The sequence below is a fragment of the Abrus precatorius genome, unplaced genomic scaffold (assembly GCF_003935025.1).
Source record: "Abrus precatorius isolate BTA unplaced genomic scaffold, Abrus_2018 Scaffold11, whole genome shotgun sequence".
Taxonomy (NCBI): Eukaryota; Viridiplantae; Streptophyta; class Magnoliopsida; order Fabales; family Fabaceae; genus Abrus; species Abrus precatorius.
In genome coordinates, this window is record NW_020874303.1 from 16,867,092 (window position 1) to 16,884,054 (window position 16,963).

General features: G+C 29.8%; 1 protein-coding gene across 1 annotated transcript; it reads left to right on the top strand.

The window, feature by feature from the left end:
* The first annotated feature begins 11,654 nt into the window (after window positions 1-11,654).
* Window positions 11,655-16,412, top strand: LOC113856180 (ultraviolet-B receptor UVR8-like). The gene is made up of 12 exons (XM_027487898.1): window positions 11,655-11,802; window positions 12,292-12,478; window positions 12,848-12,994; window positions 13,637-13,718; window positions 14,172-14,324; window positions 14,510-14,683; window positions 14,923-14,994; window positions 15,395-15,466; window positions 15,577-15,695; window positions 15,888-15,973; window positions 16,100-16,152; window positions 16,232-16,412. Exons 1-12 carry the CDS (start codon window positions 11,706-11,708, stop codon window positions 16,307-16,309), a joined length of 1,320 nt encoding a protein of 439 aa, XP_027343699.1. The 5' UTR covers window positions 11,655-11,705; the 3' UTR covers window positions 16,310-16,412.
* Window positions 16,413-16,963: the final 551 nt, after the last annotated feature.

The window sequence follows — 16,963 nt, forward strand, 5'->3', positions numbered from 1 at the left end:
GATTAAGACAGCACATTTTAAGTTTCAATATAGTAAATGTTGCAGTTTTTGTGTAGTATAGTAATTTTCTGAATATTTATTTTAATTGTTGCTTTGATAAAATAATGTTTTAAATCATAAAATAAGTTTAAATCACCAGAATAATGTAACTTTTTTAGTTGCGTATGTACAATATCACATGTAAAAGTATTTTTTTTAATATATAACTATTTTAAAATTAAAAAAAAAGTTAACAGTACTCTCTTTAGTACATTATTTATTTTAATTAAAGTTTAATTAAATTTTACTTTTTTCATTTTTAATTTAATATTTTAATAAATTTTATTCAATAATAAAAATACATTGCTAGCATTTATCTAAAATTTTTGTTCCATCATCTTTTGACTCTTTCTTTTTCTCAAATGGGGAAGGGGTCGCATCTACGGGTGTTTTTCATCGCAAGAAGCGTAGTGAATAAATTATGCATCGATTGCTTATTTTATTGCCAGCTCTAAGGACTCCAACCTTACTCTTATATATGCTTTGATTTATCCTTACAATGACATGGAATAAAGAGAAAAAGAAAAAACAAAAAACAAAAAAACAAAATAATATATATTTTTTAAAATTAAAACAAGTTATTTTTTGTTTATTTATTCAGATAAATAAAACAAATAAATAATATAAAATTAGTAATATTATTCTGTTCACACAAGATTATTATTTTTCACTTCAAAATCATTTATTCAAACAAACCTCAAGCTTTTGTTGCTTAATTATAAGACTGTGTTTGGTAAACATTAAAAAGAATGATCTGAGAGTTGATTAAATATAATATGATAATTCAAAAAGGTCATGCTTTTTATTTTTATTTTTATTTTTATTTTTTATTTTTTATCACATCCTTCTTAATATTTTTTAACATTTTTAATTAAAATTAATCCTATATTTAGCAGCACCTACAAACGTGTTCCTAGATTTGACACCAGTACTAAATTTCTGGAACAGTATTTTAAGTTGTCATCTTCCACTTTTAGATGGTGGGTTTTGTGACCGATGAGAATTGCACAAAAGGCCCAACTAAATCATAGTCCTATAATACATTTTCATTAAGCGATTAGCATTTTTTAGGCTTCAATTAGAAATTTCATTTTAATTAATTGTGAGCCCAGTTTGAGTAAATTAATCTATAAGATACGTTACCTAATTTCTTGACGATTTGTGGTATTAGGCACAATGAACCTCACCCTCCTTAATTCTTTGAATTATTTGTTTTCATATTATAAAATTTACATTTTATTTTTTACATTATTTCAGTCATTACTCGTATTCTGTTTGAATAAACATTTTTTATAATTACTTATTTAGGTAGAGCTTTTTAATGAGTTTTATCATCATAAATTTCTATTAAATAAAAGTTCTTTGGTTTCAGAGTTAATGAATTTCTTAAACTATCCTCCTCCTCTTGTTAACAAGTTGCTCTCTTGAAAGAACTACGTATCCTTAACTTATTTCATTTCGAACAACTTCTTTTATTGGAATTTATGTTTTCTATCAACCTCATAACTTTATTCTTTATTATAGACAATTTAATTTCAGTAAAGCAAAATTGCTTTGAGCATATATTTACAATAATTTATTATTAGTTGATTTATGTAAATACATTGTTCGTGTTAAGAAGATTATTAACATTTTTTTTCTATTTTTATAGCAATAATTAATAAACTTACTTTATTTAGAATTCCACTTTGATTGCACAGGGACATTTCTCATTTCTACGTGGGATTTAAATAATTTAAAGTGGAAAAATATATTAAAAAAATAAGTGTGAAGTTATAACTTTAAAATTAAAAAGTCATCAACTAAAATAATGACGAAACACGTATCGTAATTTTAATCATTAATATTTTAATGAATAGCTATAACTATATTTTATTTTATAAAGTGAGTGCTTTACTTTTTAAGAAGAGTATATAGCTATTTTTTTTCTTTCTTATCAAAGTAAAACAAGTGGTAACAAGTATACTATAATTCATTTAAGACATGTTTTTATTTGAAAAATATTTTATTTCCTATTTTCAATAATAAGAAAACTTTTTTTCACCATATTTCTTGTGCCAATTTTCAAAACAATTAAAGTAATGTTTTCATAATTATTAATAAAAATAAGAAATAAAACAGAAATAAGTTATATATATATTATTTATTATATATCACTAATGAGTAATGCTTTAATTCACGAGAAAAACAAGGCATGTATACATTTTAATTTCAGTAAAGAGGGAGGGATGCCGTACCTGAGTTTGAATAATGGTTTTTTTAAAAAACTAAAAACAGTAATTAGTGTTTCAAATTCACAGCTTATATAAAATATGTCTATAGCAACTATATAATTTAAGTGATACATACATATTTTTAATAAAAATTTCAAATTAGGATAAAATACAATAAAACTTCCAGTAATTTCTCCTTGTGATTTAACTACAATAAAAATAATTTTTAATGACAATTATTATAATTTTTAATGGCAGTAAAAATAACCATTAAAAATTTTACTAGTAAAAAATTATTGATCATTGCATCTAATATCGATAAAATTTTTAGGGACTGTTATAAAGAATGTGATTTCTCTTTTAAAAAGAGTTTTTAATTTTTTTTAAATATAGTATAAATTTATATTATATCTAGAAAAAAAATTAAAAACTCTTTTAAAAATGAAAAACAAACATACCCTTTGCTAAAAATCCTAAGTTATATGGACAAGTATTAACGATAGTTTAAATAGTCACTAAAATTAATTTTAATTTTTTTTATTCATTTACTAGCCTTTATCAATTTGTAGCACAGAACTACAGATGTTGTTATGCACTCAAATTCGTAGTATCCAATCTACTTATGAAAAAAATGCTGCGGGCATCGTAAAATACATTGTTCCTAAGAGCAGCATTCGTATTTCATTACAAAATAATGACAAAGCAATAGTCTCACTTTAGACTACGATACAAAAATAACTTGTCTCCTTTAATGAACATTTGGAAACCAAAATGACTTTCAAAAGTCCTAACCTCAAAGGACTACAGCAATGTGGTGTTGGCTGTACTAGCATGAGAAGCACCTCAAAAATCATTAGAAATAGCAACACATCAACATTCACAAGGTTTGATACACAAGCCATCATAATTAGAAAACAATGTAGGCATGTTCAGTAGAAACAAACAAAACAATAATTTATTCAGCCCAAACAGATGATAAATGACAGTAAACAAAAATCAACAAAGAAACGCTAAACTATTGCAAAGCAAGTTGCTCATTCCTTGGAAAATATTTATCTCCTCGAGAATCCAAACAAATGATACCACATATTCAAGGGCAGCACAGCACAAGATGGGGCAAATAACCAATACAATTACTTTGTTTCACTTTTTATTTTCGTATCTTACTGTTGATTTGAGATGCAAAAAATAATGTTTGTTGCTTTATTTCCTTTGTTTAGCTTTGGTTTCTCTTTTCACAGGGTTGGCACAGAGAAGGGAAGGAGCTGAAAAATAACCATATATTTAGCATTAAAAAAATTAAAGGCTGACCATTTATACACCAAAAATCATGTCATTGCAAATGCGATATCAAATTTAAGCTTTGATTTCCGTAATAAACAAGGTAATCAATCTCACGGTTGGCATTTTTCAAAGAAAGTGAACACAAGCATTCATTTAAGGTAAATCAATTGCAGATCTCATCTTTAAGAAAAGATGAATAAACCATTAGAAAATAGAGCAAACTGGTTTACTTACTTAGATTTGATGTTGAATTTAGTTTAAAACCAAATAAGAAGTTATTTAAAAAAAGACTCATATATCATGGGTTCCACCATACAAAACAAATATTTGCGATGAACAGAAATTAAAAAATAGAAAAAGACTTAAAATAAACCAAAGCCACCACCATAACAGCCACAGGGTACATATATGCATGTAGGAACATAAATAACAATAAGAAACATTTAAAATTTAATATAAGCACCTTGTCATTTACTCAAGAACCTAGTTAAGGTAAAAACTAGAGCTAAAATGTTTTATAGAAACTCCACATAAATACTAAATTCAAATACTACACCAAGTCATGTAAGCCTTAATTAACATCTAATACAAATGGAACCATAACACAGAGAAGCAGAGGTAGTGAAGCAGCAACAAATTACAACAGTCCATGAAACCAATAGCAAAGATTTCATTGTCTGCATGCAAGAAACCAGCACAACCATTTAAAACATTAGCATCCAAGAAGCCATCACAAACCTGAACAAAACACCAATTCAAAAATCAAAACTCTAACCAATCATTAACATTTAAAAACTAAATGAACTGTCAAAATAGATATTATTTCTCAAATGTTAATTACAATCAACAACAAAAACAAACTTTAATCAACATCAATTACAACATGAAGACCATACAATACAACATTATATATTTTCTACAACAGATAGCTACCTAGAATAGCCACCCATATTGCAATCTTTATTTCTCTCTCTTCTCTCACCGTCTCTCAAAAAATATCTAAGAAAATACACACAATTACACAAAATTTTCCATCTGAACAACCATGCCCCTCCATTCACCCAGAGAATCCCATAAAAACAACCACAGTATCATCATCATCAATAAATACATAAAAAACAAATGAAACCAATAAGCAGGATCCCTCTCCATTTCTCAACTAAACATGCAAAGAAAATCAATGGAAAATTGAAAGAGAAAATTCACAAAAAAACACGAGACCTAAAAACTCACCTTACAAGGAGAAACTATGATGTTTATGAATTTGGAAATAAAAAAATTAAGTGGGCGTTTGATTTTAGAAAAAAGCAAGCAAATTGGGCAATCTATTTAGAGAACAAATGACCAATGTTATGCTAATACAATATATCATACATTTCGCATAGAACTAAACTAATAGAGCACAAAATAGTTTAACTCAGTGCCGGATTTTGACTAAAAAAATTTAAGGGGAGCCATAAATATTGCTCAAGTGATTTAACTAATATTTATATTTCTCAAGCAAAGTCTCAAAATAATATATTAATGCAAAGTAGTAATAAATATACAAAAGATTAAGTGTACCTGCATTCAAAGTGCTTCTCTTTGTTCCTTCAAAGACTTGAAGTCATCAATAATTGAACAGAGTTAAAAGTTTCAGCTATCTCTTTTTTAATATGAATCAACAGTGTCTGCCAGAAATTCATCTTTCATTTTATTTTGTAATCTTGTCTTAATTATCTTCATGACTGAAAATGATATTTCTGTTGTTGCTGTAGAGACGGGAAGAGTTAAGATAAGCCGAATTACTCCATCAATCAAATAATAGGTATTTATCTTTCTAGTTTTTACTAAAGCTTCACATAATTTAGGCACAGTTGACAAGTTATTCAAATCTGAATGACTAACAACATCAATGATAAAATTAAAGACTAATTGGTCACATTATACAATTTCTATTAACATATTAATTTTTATTTATATAAATAGGTTCAATATTCATATTATTTGAACTTTTGAAACTCATAAAAAATAACAATATTAATCAACAAAATCACTACAAGGTAAAAATCAATAATAGGATAGTGATAATAACATATATTTTGCACAAATGAAAATTATAGAAGAATTATTGGTGCAAATATTTGTCATTTTTTCTTATTTCATACAAATAGAAGCTTCATCTACGTAAATAATAAAAAGCGCACCTTTTTGCTATAGCTTATGACTATTTCAGCTTATGACTTGCTACTCATAAATAAGTTTAATAACTGAAAGTAATTGATAAAAAAAGGACACACCTTTTTACTGTAATTTGCAAACAGTGCACATCTTTGGGGGAAGCAAAATCGTAGGAGAAGTTGAAAAATTTCTTCTTAAATAAGTTTTTTCTCTCTCTTATGTGTCATTTGCTTTATGTATAAAATTTTTTTTAACTTTTAAAATTAAAATGATGGGCATGGGGCACTGCCCACTTTATTCTATAAAAGCAAATATATATTATTAATTAGTAGTAAGACTAGTAGAATATATATATATATATATATATATATTATAATTATTAAAAGATTTACAAGCTTTGGGGGAGCCGTGGTCCCCTCACGCTCTCAAGAAGGTCCAGCCTTGGTTTAACTTGTGTAATAAATGGATCCATATGGTTATGCACACAATTATTTGTATATATTACAGAACAACTTTACACAAAATTCTTCAAAAACTTGAACTTTCGTCATCGAGGAGGAAGAAAAAACTAACTTTTTTTTTCAATGGTCTTCAACAAGTTTGTCGTTAATCTTCTTTACACTAAAACCTTAAAATATGACGTCCAAAGCTCACCAGCTAAAGTCCAAGGTTTCTTTCCTTCTTCTGCTTTTTTGACAACACTTACAATAACTGTCGGGAAGGTGGATGGTTTTATGTTTTATGTGAATTAATCCAACTACATGTCAACTGAAACACCATGCACAAATAAAACAAAAAATTACCACTATCCCAATTGTGACTCAAATTACATTCATGTCCTTCACTTAATACGATATCAAATAAAGAGACAACACTATCTACATTGGCTCTATGACCAACCGCTTTAGAAACTATGTTTTCTTACTTTTCCTCCTTCTACATCGGTTCTCACCACCACCAGATGTAGATATGATTTTTTATTAAAAGATTGCAACTTTTAAGTCATTCATCTGAGACAACCGACGTATAATGTAACATTTTATTATAAATCAATAATATTAACATTCATCGTCCCACCAAACCGATATACATATAATATTAAAAATAAACCTATTTTCTACATTGCTTCTCATAAGACCAATGTATTTTTTTAAAAAAACATTACTTCATAGATCTGTCTCTATATAGAGTTTAATTTTTTTTATTTATAATTTACTTTGTACATTAGTTGTCTCAGATAACTGATGTACAACTACATCACAAATTTTGTAATTTGTTGAATTTAACGTCACTAAATCACGAATGGGCATAATGTTTAAATATTTCATATTTATACATATTATATGTCAATTTCATACAAACATTCCATATATGATCAACCAAAACTCAAAGAAAGGGGCCATTTGGAATATCTATATTGCAAAATCTTCATGTTTTAGGAAGGTAGGGTAGAATATAGACTGCCAAATTTAGGTCATATCAATGACATGAGAATAAAAGATGGAAAAAAGGACACAAAGCAACAAAAAAAGAAGATGATGAAGGAAGAACAGAAAACTAAACATGAAATTACATATTTATTCTTTCATAATTTCACTTGTATCATTGGTCCTCAGTCTTTTATTTTTAACCATCTAATTTTAATCGACGATCCACACTGTTTTGAAACTTTTCAAAAAGACATGTTTATGTTGCGAGAAGGAAAATAGTAGAATCACCCAAAATAACACTTTAACACTAAAAAGACTAAATTAACCCAATATAATTGATGAATTCTTATATCTTCCCTTCTTTTGTAATAAGTGTTTTGGTTTAAAAGTTTTATTTTCATATAAGTGATTCATATTTGAGTTTGAGTCGTTGATGAAAGTAGTTTAAAAATATATGGCTAAGATTAAAAGTTAAAAAGGTGAACAAATAGGAGAGAAGTTATGAGTGAGGCAAATGAAAAGGGATAATAATGTAAAACTGACATTTTGGATTCTGCATAAACCAATATGCATAACATAAAATATGCATAAATTTTTTAAATTTTCTATATAAACCAATCTGCAGAGATCAACACATGAGTGTATAAAGCCCAAAACACAGAATTCTAATATCGATGCATTGTATAATTTTGAATTGTGTGTAATTAAGTCTAATTTATTGTCCTTAAAATTTAAATATACAAACATGTGTTTATGAAAATGGAATTGCGTAGAGATAAAAATGTTGTCTTTCCTCGTCGGAACTCAGTATGTGATCTTTCCTTATTCTCCTTCGTGGCTTCCTCCATAATTTTCTCTGAATTGCATGCACCGCCCTATCAATCAAAACTGAGTTTCAATTTGTATAACAAAAAATAAGCAGAGATATGGCTGAAAAAATCTCATCAAAAAGGAAAAGACCTTTGACAAAGTCAAGAAGAAGATGAAATGTGATTAGAAAAAGCAAAAATGGAGAAGACATACAAAATGTATTTTTCTAAAAAATACAACTTTCTACGTTGGTTCTCTTAGAAAATAGATACATAAAGTTTTTTTTTTAAAAAAAAACAACTTTCTATATTAGTTTTCTGGAGAAAAATGATGTAGAAAGTTATTTTTTTAAGTAGCTACTACATCGGTTCTCTCAGAAAAATGATGCAAAAGTATTTAAAAAAAAAAAAACTTTCTACATTGGTTTAGTGGAGAGAACTGATGTAAAAAGTTTTTTTTTATACGTAGTAGTTACTTCTACATCAGTTATGTTGTCCAACTGCTGTAAAAGACCCCAACCTCATTCCCAATGTAAACCTATATAAGTTGTACATTAGTTCAATTTTATAACTGATGTGAAAAACTTTATGTACAATTTTAAAAGAATGCAATACATGACATCAGGTCTGTCCTATAGGTGTTATTAAATGATGAAAGCATGGATTTGCATGCATTACCATTTTTGACACCTTAGTTTATATCACATTTTATTGCATTTGTACATTATAAATGGCTCCATCTTTACAGAAGAAAGGTAGAAATGCATAAACTATTCTACCATTAATAAACGTTGTCTTTTTTTGTTTTTTTTTAATATTTTTTTTGTAAATTGTTATACTTACATTGCCCAAATTTGCTACTTTGCTCACCTGGCCAATCCATGAAGCTTATGAAAACGCAGTGCACCCAAATAAATCGAAAACAAGATGAATACAAAGGTTAATGAACATTCCACATCCAAAAAGTGCCCCACATAGATCTTCCTCGAAACTATGTAGTAATTAAGGTAAACAACTTAAAAAAAGCACTAATTTGTTTATCGGTTTTGGAAAGACAAAGAAAAAAGAGATGTTTTATTAATGAGAATAAAAAAGTATTTATAGTCGCAACAATAAGAATATTCACCTAAATCGCAGATCATATACACAGAGAATACGAAAATTTTTAAATTGTTGAAAATAAAAAAAGTTTCACAATAAACACAATATTAAATTTACTAATATATTATTTTAAACATATAATTTATATCATCGATTATTTTTTCTTCATTTTTTATTGTTAAATTTTTGTCAATAATTCATAATATTTTAACACTTTTTAAAAAATATATATTTTACTTATTATAAAAAAAAGAAAAATATTAAAATTTACCAATATAATTTATTTTGTTACATGTGTGAGTTAATTAATAAATAAGTAAATTAGCTGTATCTCAAGGGATATTCAAATTTGACTCCCTCAAATATTATTAACCTATTGTTTCTTGGTCTAATATTTTTCACTTTTTTAGACTAATCTCACTTATTTGACATGACAGAACGACCATTCTGTACTTTTCCTCGAAGATGGCAAGAACTACTTGACAATCATGTCAAAATATACAGCAATGAGGACATGTGAAACGATATCGGTGCAGAATCGGTGTGTCTTTGAGGAGTACACGACACGAGTAACACATGGAATTATACGTAACCATTTTATAGTAATTTGGATTCAAGTGGCTAATTGCTAAGTTATAAGTCACTGTATTCGGGTTCAAGTGATTAATCATCACTGTACGAGATGTATAGAACATTGATGTGACACTTACAATTAATTCAAAATTCTTTTGCAAGCTACTAAGGTAGAAAAAAAATTGAATGTACAGTTATATTTTTTTAAGTAAAAGTATATTTGTTTAATTAAAATAAAAAATAAAAATTTTATTTTATATAAAATTTATTTAAGTAAAATTTGTTAATTTAAGCAAATTTTAAACTGTTTTCGCAAGAAGAGAGCTAAACATGGGGGAGAAAGAAAAATGAAATGACTGAAAATGAGAAGAGTAAGAAAAGAAGAAGAAAAAGTGGAAGAGTTAGTTATGAAAAAAAAAAGATAAATATGGAGTGATGTAAAAATGGAGTAAGAATAAAAAAGAAATAAAAAAGTTGAATATAAATTAAAGAATAAAGGCGAAGGAAAGAAAAAAAAAAGATAAGAATTGAATATAAAAAAATGAATAAAAAATTTTAAAAAAGAATATTAAGCATCAACGAAAAGAAAGAAAATAAAATATTGACGAGAGAAAACATAAAATTAATTTAATTTAAAGTGAAAAAATTATTTTTTTCATTTTAACTTAAATGAAACTATTTTTATTTAAAGAAAAATAAAACTCAAATTCTAGTTTTTACAGAGTATCTTGATCCATTTTCACAGTCCATCATTGGGGTCTGCTTTGAGGTTGTTAACAAGACCGTTTGTGCAAGTTTCTATATTATAATGAGTTAAATTATAAGGAAGTTTTTGGTGTTAATACCCTCTAAATTAAGACAAGTAATTGAAATAGAAACACGACTTGAACAATCAGGAATCAGCGATCAGCATCCATGTTTGAAAACCTGTAAAAATCGCAATTATTACAATCACAGATCTTAAATTCAAAGTGAAAAACAGTAACATCACGTGAAATGTTAGATAAGCAATAGATATTATGAGTGGAAAGTCCACAAGCCTAGTCGCAGTCCCAAAAGACAGCAAATATCAAATAGGTGGTGGTTGCATGGCAGAGAGTGCACCAAAACCAATCATAATCATAATTAAATGTTGTCGTTTCTACGTTACCAACATAACCAATCGTTTTCACTTGTCCCTTGACTTGATCCAATGTCTCCTTCCATCTCCAAGGAGAACCCCTGTGCTATGCACATGTCACTATCATTTTTCTCATACACTGCACATATGGCCATCCCCAACAACGTGAAGTACGTTTATCCTCTTTTCAGTTTTTTATTTTTATTTTTGTGTTCCTTGTCTGATTCAAAGTGTTAATTAAATTATTATTCAATAAAATAAAATACATTGCTATATTATCTTATTTATTATTTATTACTTTATAAAGTATTTTTCTTTATATTTATTATTTTAAAAATATAAAATATAACATATTTTCATTTAATAATTAAGGAGATTTGTAAGAATAAAGATGATTTAGTATTATTCTTTAAATAACGATCTTGTTAAATGACATGCAACAATATTAGTTAAAAATTTATAAAAATATTTCATATTTTTATCATAATTTTTAATATGATTTTTTTAATTTTGTTTAGTAAGATCTTGTAAATTAGACAAATTCTTCATTAATGGATTATAGTATTTTTAATTTTTAAGATTGAGTTAAACATTAAAGATATTTATAAATTATTATAATCCTTTTTTTATTTATGTTGAGGACATACTTAATTATCGTGTGATTAGTTGGTTAGTAGGTAGATTTAAGAAATGTTTTGAGCGATGAGAGGACTTACATTAGATTTGGTAAGGGAATTAAAACTTGAAAAATGAGGAAGCAGATAGTCTCTTAAATGATCTACTTAATTAATACGTTAAACTTTCACCTACTCCTTTGTTTCTTGTGAGACTTTTTAACTTTGACTCTTAGAGCATGCACAATTCTTTTCGATTTCTTTTATGCTTCTGTTGTTGTTTCTCTCTCTCTCTCTGCTGCTATAAAAGAAGCACGTTTGTCACCTTTTTCTCCACCAAAAAATTAAGCAAAGAGCTAGAGATGGCAATTGAAGATGAAGTGATGAGTGAAGTCACTGCTCCCCCCCGTCGTGTTCTTCTCATATCAGCTGGTGCAAGCCACTCTGTGGCCCTTCTAAGTAATTGATCGTTTTTCTTTTTGTTTAAGATTGATGTCACTATGCTGAATCATGTCTTATTATACTTCAGTTTCTTAAACATGTTTTAGAAGTGTTTTGTTGTTTTATATGCCTTCTTTGCCTTGCGCTGAATGTATCCACCCAATATATCAGTTTGTTATTGGCCTCAGATTGTGTTCTCTGTGGTCCCCAGAAGCTTCAAATCCATGTCTGGTGCTATGTGTTTGCATTTACATGGTCTAGTGTTTGATAGTGGCATAGCCAAATGTGGAGTTCATTGATTCCGCTATTGAGATTCGCATTTAACTTGATCAATTAAATGCAAAATTTTCTACCATAGCTACCTTGTTAACTTTATTCATTCATCTTCCATGTTTTAAAGTTTTGTGGCTTTCATGGCGCAATTTTGTTGAAGAATGATCTTCATAATCATGTTATCTCGATCTGTAGCTTCTGTGATTTTATTGTTAATTTTGATCCTTTTAACAGCTGGGAATGTTGTTTGCTCGTGGGGACGAGGAGAGGATGGACAATTAGGCCATGGTGATACTGAAGATCGACTATTACCTACAAAACTGAATGCATTGGATGGGCAAGACATAATATGTGTCACTTGTGGAGCTGATCACACAATGGCACGTTCTGAGTCTGGCAAGGATGTATATAGTTGGGGATGGTATGCTATGCCCTCCATCTTAACTATGTTTTGGTTAGTGTGGTTTTCATAATTGAGATAATGGGGCCGTACAAGTTTATACATGTACTGATGTAGTACTAGATTCAGCTTCAAGTAAGTAATGGCTAGTTTAGTGAAGGTGTTGGGTAGTTGAACTTTGTTGCCTTGAAGAGAAAGTTTGATTTGGGACATTTTATTGTACTAAAACTCTGATCAGATGTTGAGTTATCAAATGTTGGACATATCATGTCTTCTGTTGTTGTTCACAATTACCCGGCAATTAGAAGGAGTTTTTTGAAATGTGGTTTATCATATTAGTGACTGTGATATCTTCTACGTTCTCAAGCAGATTGTGTTATGGCTTTCCAGGGGTGACTTTGGAAGGTTGGGTCATGGTGATAGTAGTGACATGCTCATTCCTCATCCCATTAAAGCATTGCAGGGTCTATGGATACAGCAAATTGCTTGTGGGGACAGTCACTGTTTGGCAGTAACCATGGATAGCGAGGTGCTGAGGTAATTTCTCTCTTTTGTCTATTTCTCACCTTTTTCCTCGGTCAAAAATAAAGGTTGAGTTGCTTGGTTGACAGTATACGTGGAAAGTGACAGTGGAACTAGAATCACTGAGAGTCATTCGATAGCTTAATCTGATTCTTTGGTCCCATCTTTTTACTTTCATTCCATTCTTTTCTTATTTTTTTAACTGAGAAAATATTTGAAGAGGATCTTTATTTGACATTATTGGGAGCGGAAAGAGGTTACTTTATAATGTCTATTTTATTGACACACTCGTGTTGCGTTGTTTTAGTTTTCTTACTCTTAACTAAAATCATTTCCCACCCAATTTCTCCCTCAATGGATTGGCTCTGCTACCTTGGCCATGGTTCATGCATTTAGTTAAGCTTTAACTCTCGTTTAACCTGAATACACCTCCTAATGAACATTCCATTTATAATATAGCAATATAGAAATAATTTCCGGTGTGACCTATTGCACTCTATATATGTTTTTTGCATGGTACTAAACTGCTAATCCTTTCCAATTTTTTTTCCATTTCCAGCACAAGTCAGACAACGTATAATGATTAGATTTTACATATTATTTGTACTTTTTTAAGACTAAAACTATGGTTATATGATTTTCCTGTTCTGATAAAAGTTGGGGGCGCAATCAAAATGGTGAACTTGGACTTGGTACCACGGGGGACTCTCTCTTGCCACAAAAAATTCAAGCATTTGAGGTACTTTATTCAGATCTGAATCTGCTTAATCTATAATGAATAATAAATACTCTGACCTGGTTATCAGTGCTCAATAAGATGGATTCAGTAGTTTACTTAGTAATCAGGTTTGATTGTTTTTAATTTGTTATTTATTAGCCTATTATCCAAAGCAAGAAAGTATGCTCATAGATGCCGACAACATCATTCTAACTGATTGAAGTTTAAGAAATTTCAGCGACCATGAGGTCACTGAACAGTTTTAAAGTATCCTCCAGTTGAAACAAATGACGAAGGAAAAACTGCTAACATCAACAAAAACAGCAGCAGCAACAGCTCTCTTGTCAAGACAGAGTTGACTTCTTGACTCATGGCATCATATGAGTTACTTGAACAACAAAAATTTATATGCATCACACAAATTATTCCAATAACTACTTGAACACTTATATGAACTTTTGTACTATATTGTAGGGAATACCTATCAAAATGGTAGCTGCTGGTGCCGAACATAGTGTAGCAATAACTGAAGATGGGGATTTGTATGGATGGGGATGGGGGCGATATGGAAACTTGGGATTGGGAGACAGAAATGATCGCCTACTCCCTGAGAAAGTGATTGTTGATGTATGTCCTCAAACTTGTATAAAGTTACAAGATTAGACTGTAATGATATCTATTACTGTTTGAAAAACTATATAATGATATTATATTTATTGTCTGATTCCTAAACAAGTTAATGTTTCTATTAACTTGGAAGAAGCAGCATTTCCTGTTATTAACTTCTGATATCATAACTACCAACTTTGCAGGGTGACAAGATAGCCATGGTTGCTTGTGGCTGGCGGCATACAATAGCTGCTTCATATTCTGGGGGATTATACACGAATGGATGGGGCAAATATGGCCAGCTAGGACATGGAGATTTTGAGGACCACCTTGTGCCTCGCAAGGTTCAAGCCTTGAGTGATAAATTCATTTCTCAGGTTGTCCTTTAAACTCGTGCTTAGTTGGTAGATATGTCTTGTTATTTTTCCGCTTAGCGATTACTCTCATTTAGATGTCTTGTCATTTTTGTTGCTTATAGCTTTCTAGAAATTTAACCTGGTTAAGATAAACAAAACTTGGTCACTCAGGATCTTGTCCTACATGGGATGTGTTTGTTACAATGTAAAGCAATTATAATTGTCATTTTGCCTCCTAACTTTGTTTGGATTTCTTTCAGATATCGGGTGGGTGGAGACATAGTATGGCACTCACGTCTAGTGGACAACTTTTGGGCTGGGGTTGGAATAAGGTTGGTAGCACATTTTTTTCTCCTATTTTCATTTCATGATATTTTTCATATGACAAAAACATGAATTACTTGTGAATAAAACGTAGAGGATAGAAGTTGATGGTTGGTTAAAGAATGCACTTGAATATACACACAGAAAAATATACTAACAATATTTGAAAATATTTTTATTAAAGGCTAGATGAACTATATCAACGAGTCAGGCAACCATATTGTTTATTATATAAGCAAAGATGATACACGAAGATAGTAATAGTTTGAAAACATATTTAAAATACAAAATAAAGATATCTAAGACTAATTACTAAAATCATGGAAATAAATTGTTTATATCGTTATCATTGTTAAGTGTTAACATCTGTAATTGGTAAAATGTAACATGTTTTATCTTCAACTGTAGTTTGGACAGATTGGAGTTGGTAACAACTCTGATTGTTCCTCTCCCGTGCAATTGAACTTTCCCCGTGATCAGGTACTTGAAAAACTGTAACACCCTTCTTCCCTTCTCTTGCTTTTTGGAAATGCTGTGTGTAATAATGAGCTTCTATTTTCATTTCTGCAAACTTTTATTTGGCTTAGTAGAAAATAGTTAAGATGTCATGTGGGTGGAGACACACGCTTGCTGTTACTGAACGCGAGAATGTATATTCTTGGGGAAGAGGCGCAAATGGACAACTTGGGCATGGAGAAACCATAGACCGGTAATTGCATGACACATTCAATTATCAGTAACACATTCAATGTCCATTTTAATACTTTTTTACCTCTTTCAAAGATTTTCTATAGGCACTTGGTTAAAGATGCATGTCTTCATTTACTAACCAGAAATAGTCTTACTCTTAGGTAATGAGTGCATGGCTTGAATAATAATGTGATATTTTTGGGATTTATAGGAATCTTCCAACAGTTATTGAGGCCTTCAGTGTGGATGGGTCTAGTGGGCAGCACATAGAATCCTCCAAAGCTTACCCATCATCAGGTGCTTTGGCTCGCTCATTTGTGATTGAGTGTTCCTTTTCTTTTTCCATTGTGGATATATACCTTTGACAGTGTAATATTAAATAACTTGGCATTATTCTGAATGTTCTATTGTTTTCTTAAACAGGGAAGTCCTCGTCTTCCATATCAGATAGATATGCAATTGTTCCTGATGAAACTGTAAGCTCTCCGCATTTTGAATACAAACTTCCAAACACAAAATAATCTGATACATCGACAACTTGCTATGATTTGGCAGGTTTCTGGATCACAAGGTCCGACTTCAGACATGGGAATTAAATGTGATACAAGTGTCCCAGAAAGTGATGTCAATTGATAGTTAGTAGCCCAATATAATGGGTTCAAGAGAATGATGTAACAAATCATGGAGAACAAGGAGGATCTGGGGATAAGGACTAGTTTGTGCATAACGCAATAAAAGTGTGGGAGGTTTTTATGTTAGAATGTTAGGTATTAGTTAGTCTATATGTTGGTACGATGAATCGGTATGACGGTTGCTATGATCTGGGAAAATATGACTTTGACTTGGTATTTTCTATGCATGTAATATACTAATAATAAATGTATAAAGCCGTTTTGTAAGTTGTTAAGATATTTTATATTGGTTAAACATATGATTAAAATGGGAAATTTTCTTTTAAAATTGTAAAGAGTGAGTAAAGTCTAATTTTTTAATATAATTTTTCACCCTTTGATATCAACGCTTACAAAAACATGAAATCTAACAGCAGTTTGAAGAGGTGTTGAATTCTGGTTTTATCAGACTGAGTACTTATAAATTTTCTTCTGTAGGCCATATCTACGGCATTTTTTATCTAGCTTTCTTTTGTTTTTTCGGCTCCCTCGGTAACTCGAAACCGTCTTAGGCCTAAATTAACTCGACTCGTGTCGAATGGACTCGCTTAAAACAGCATTTTACTATTTAGTTTCTGCCAAGTTTTTGCTCTACGAGGTTCAAATATTCATCCGA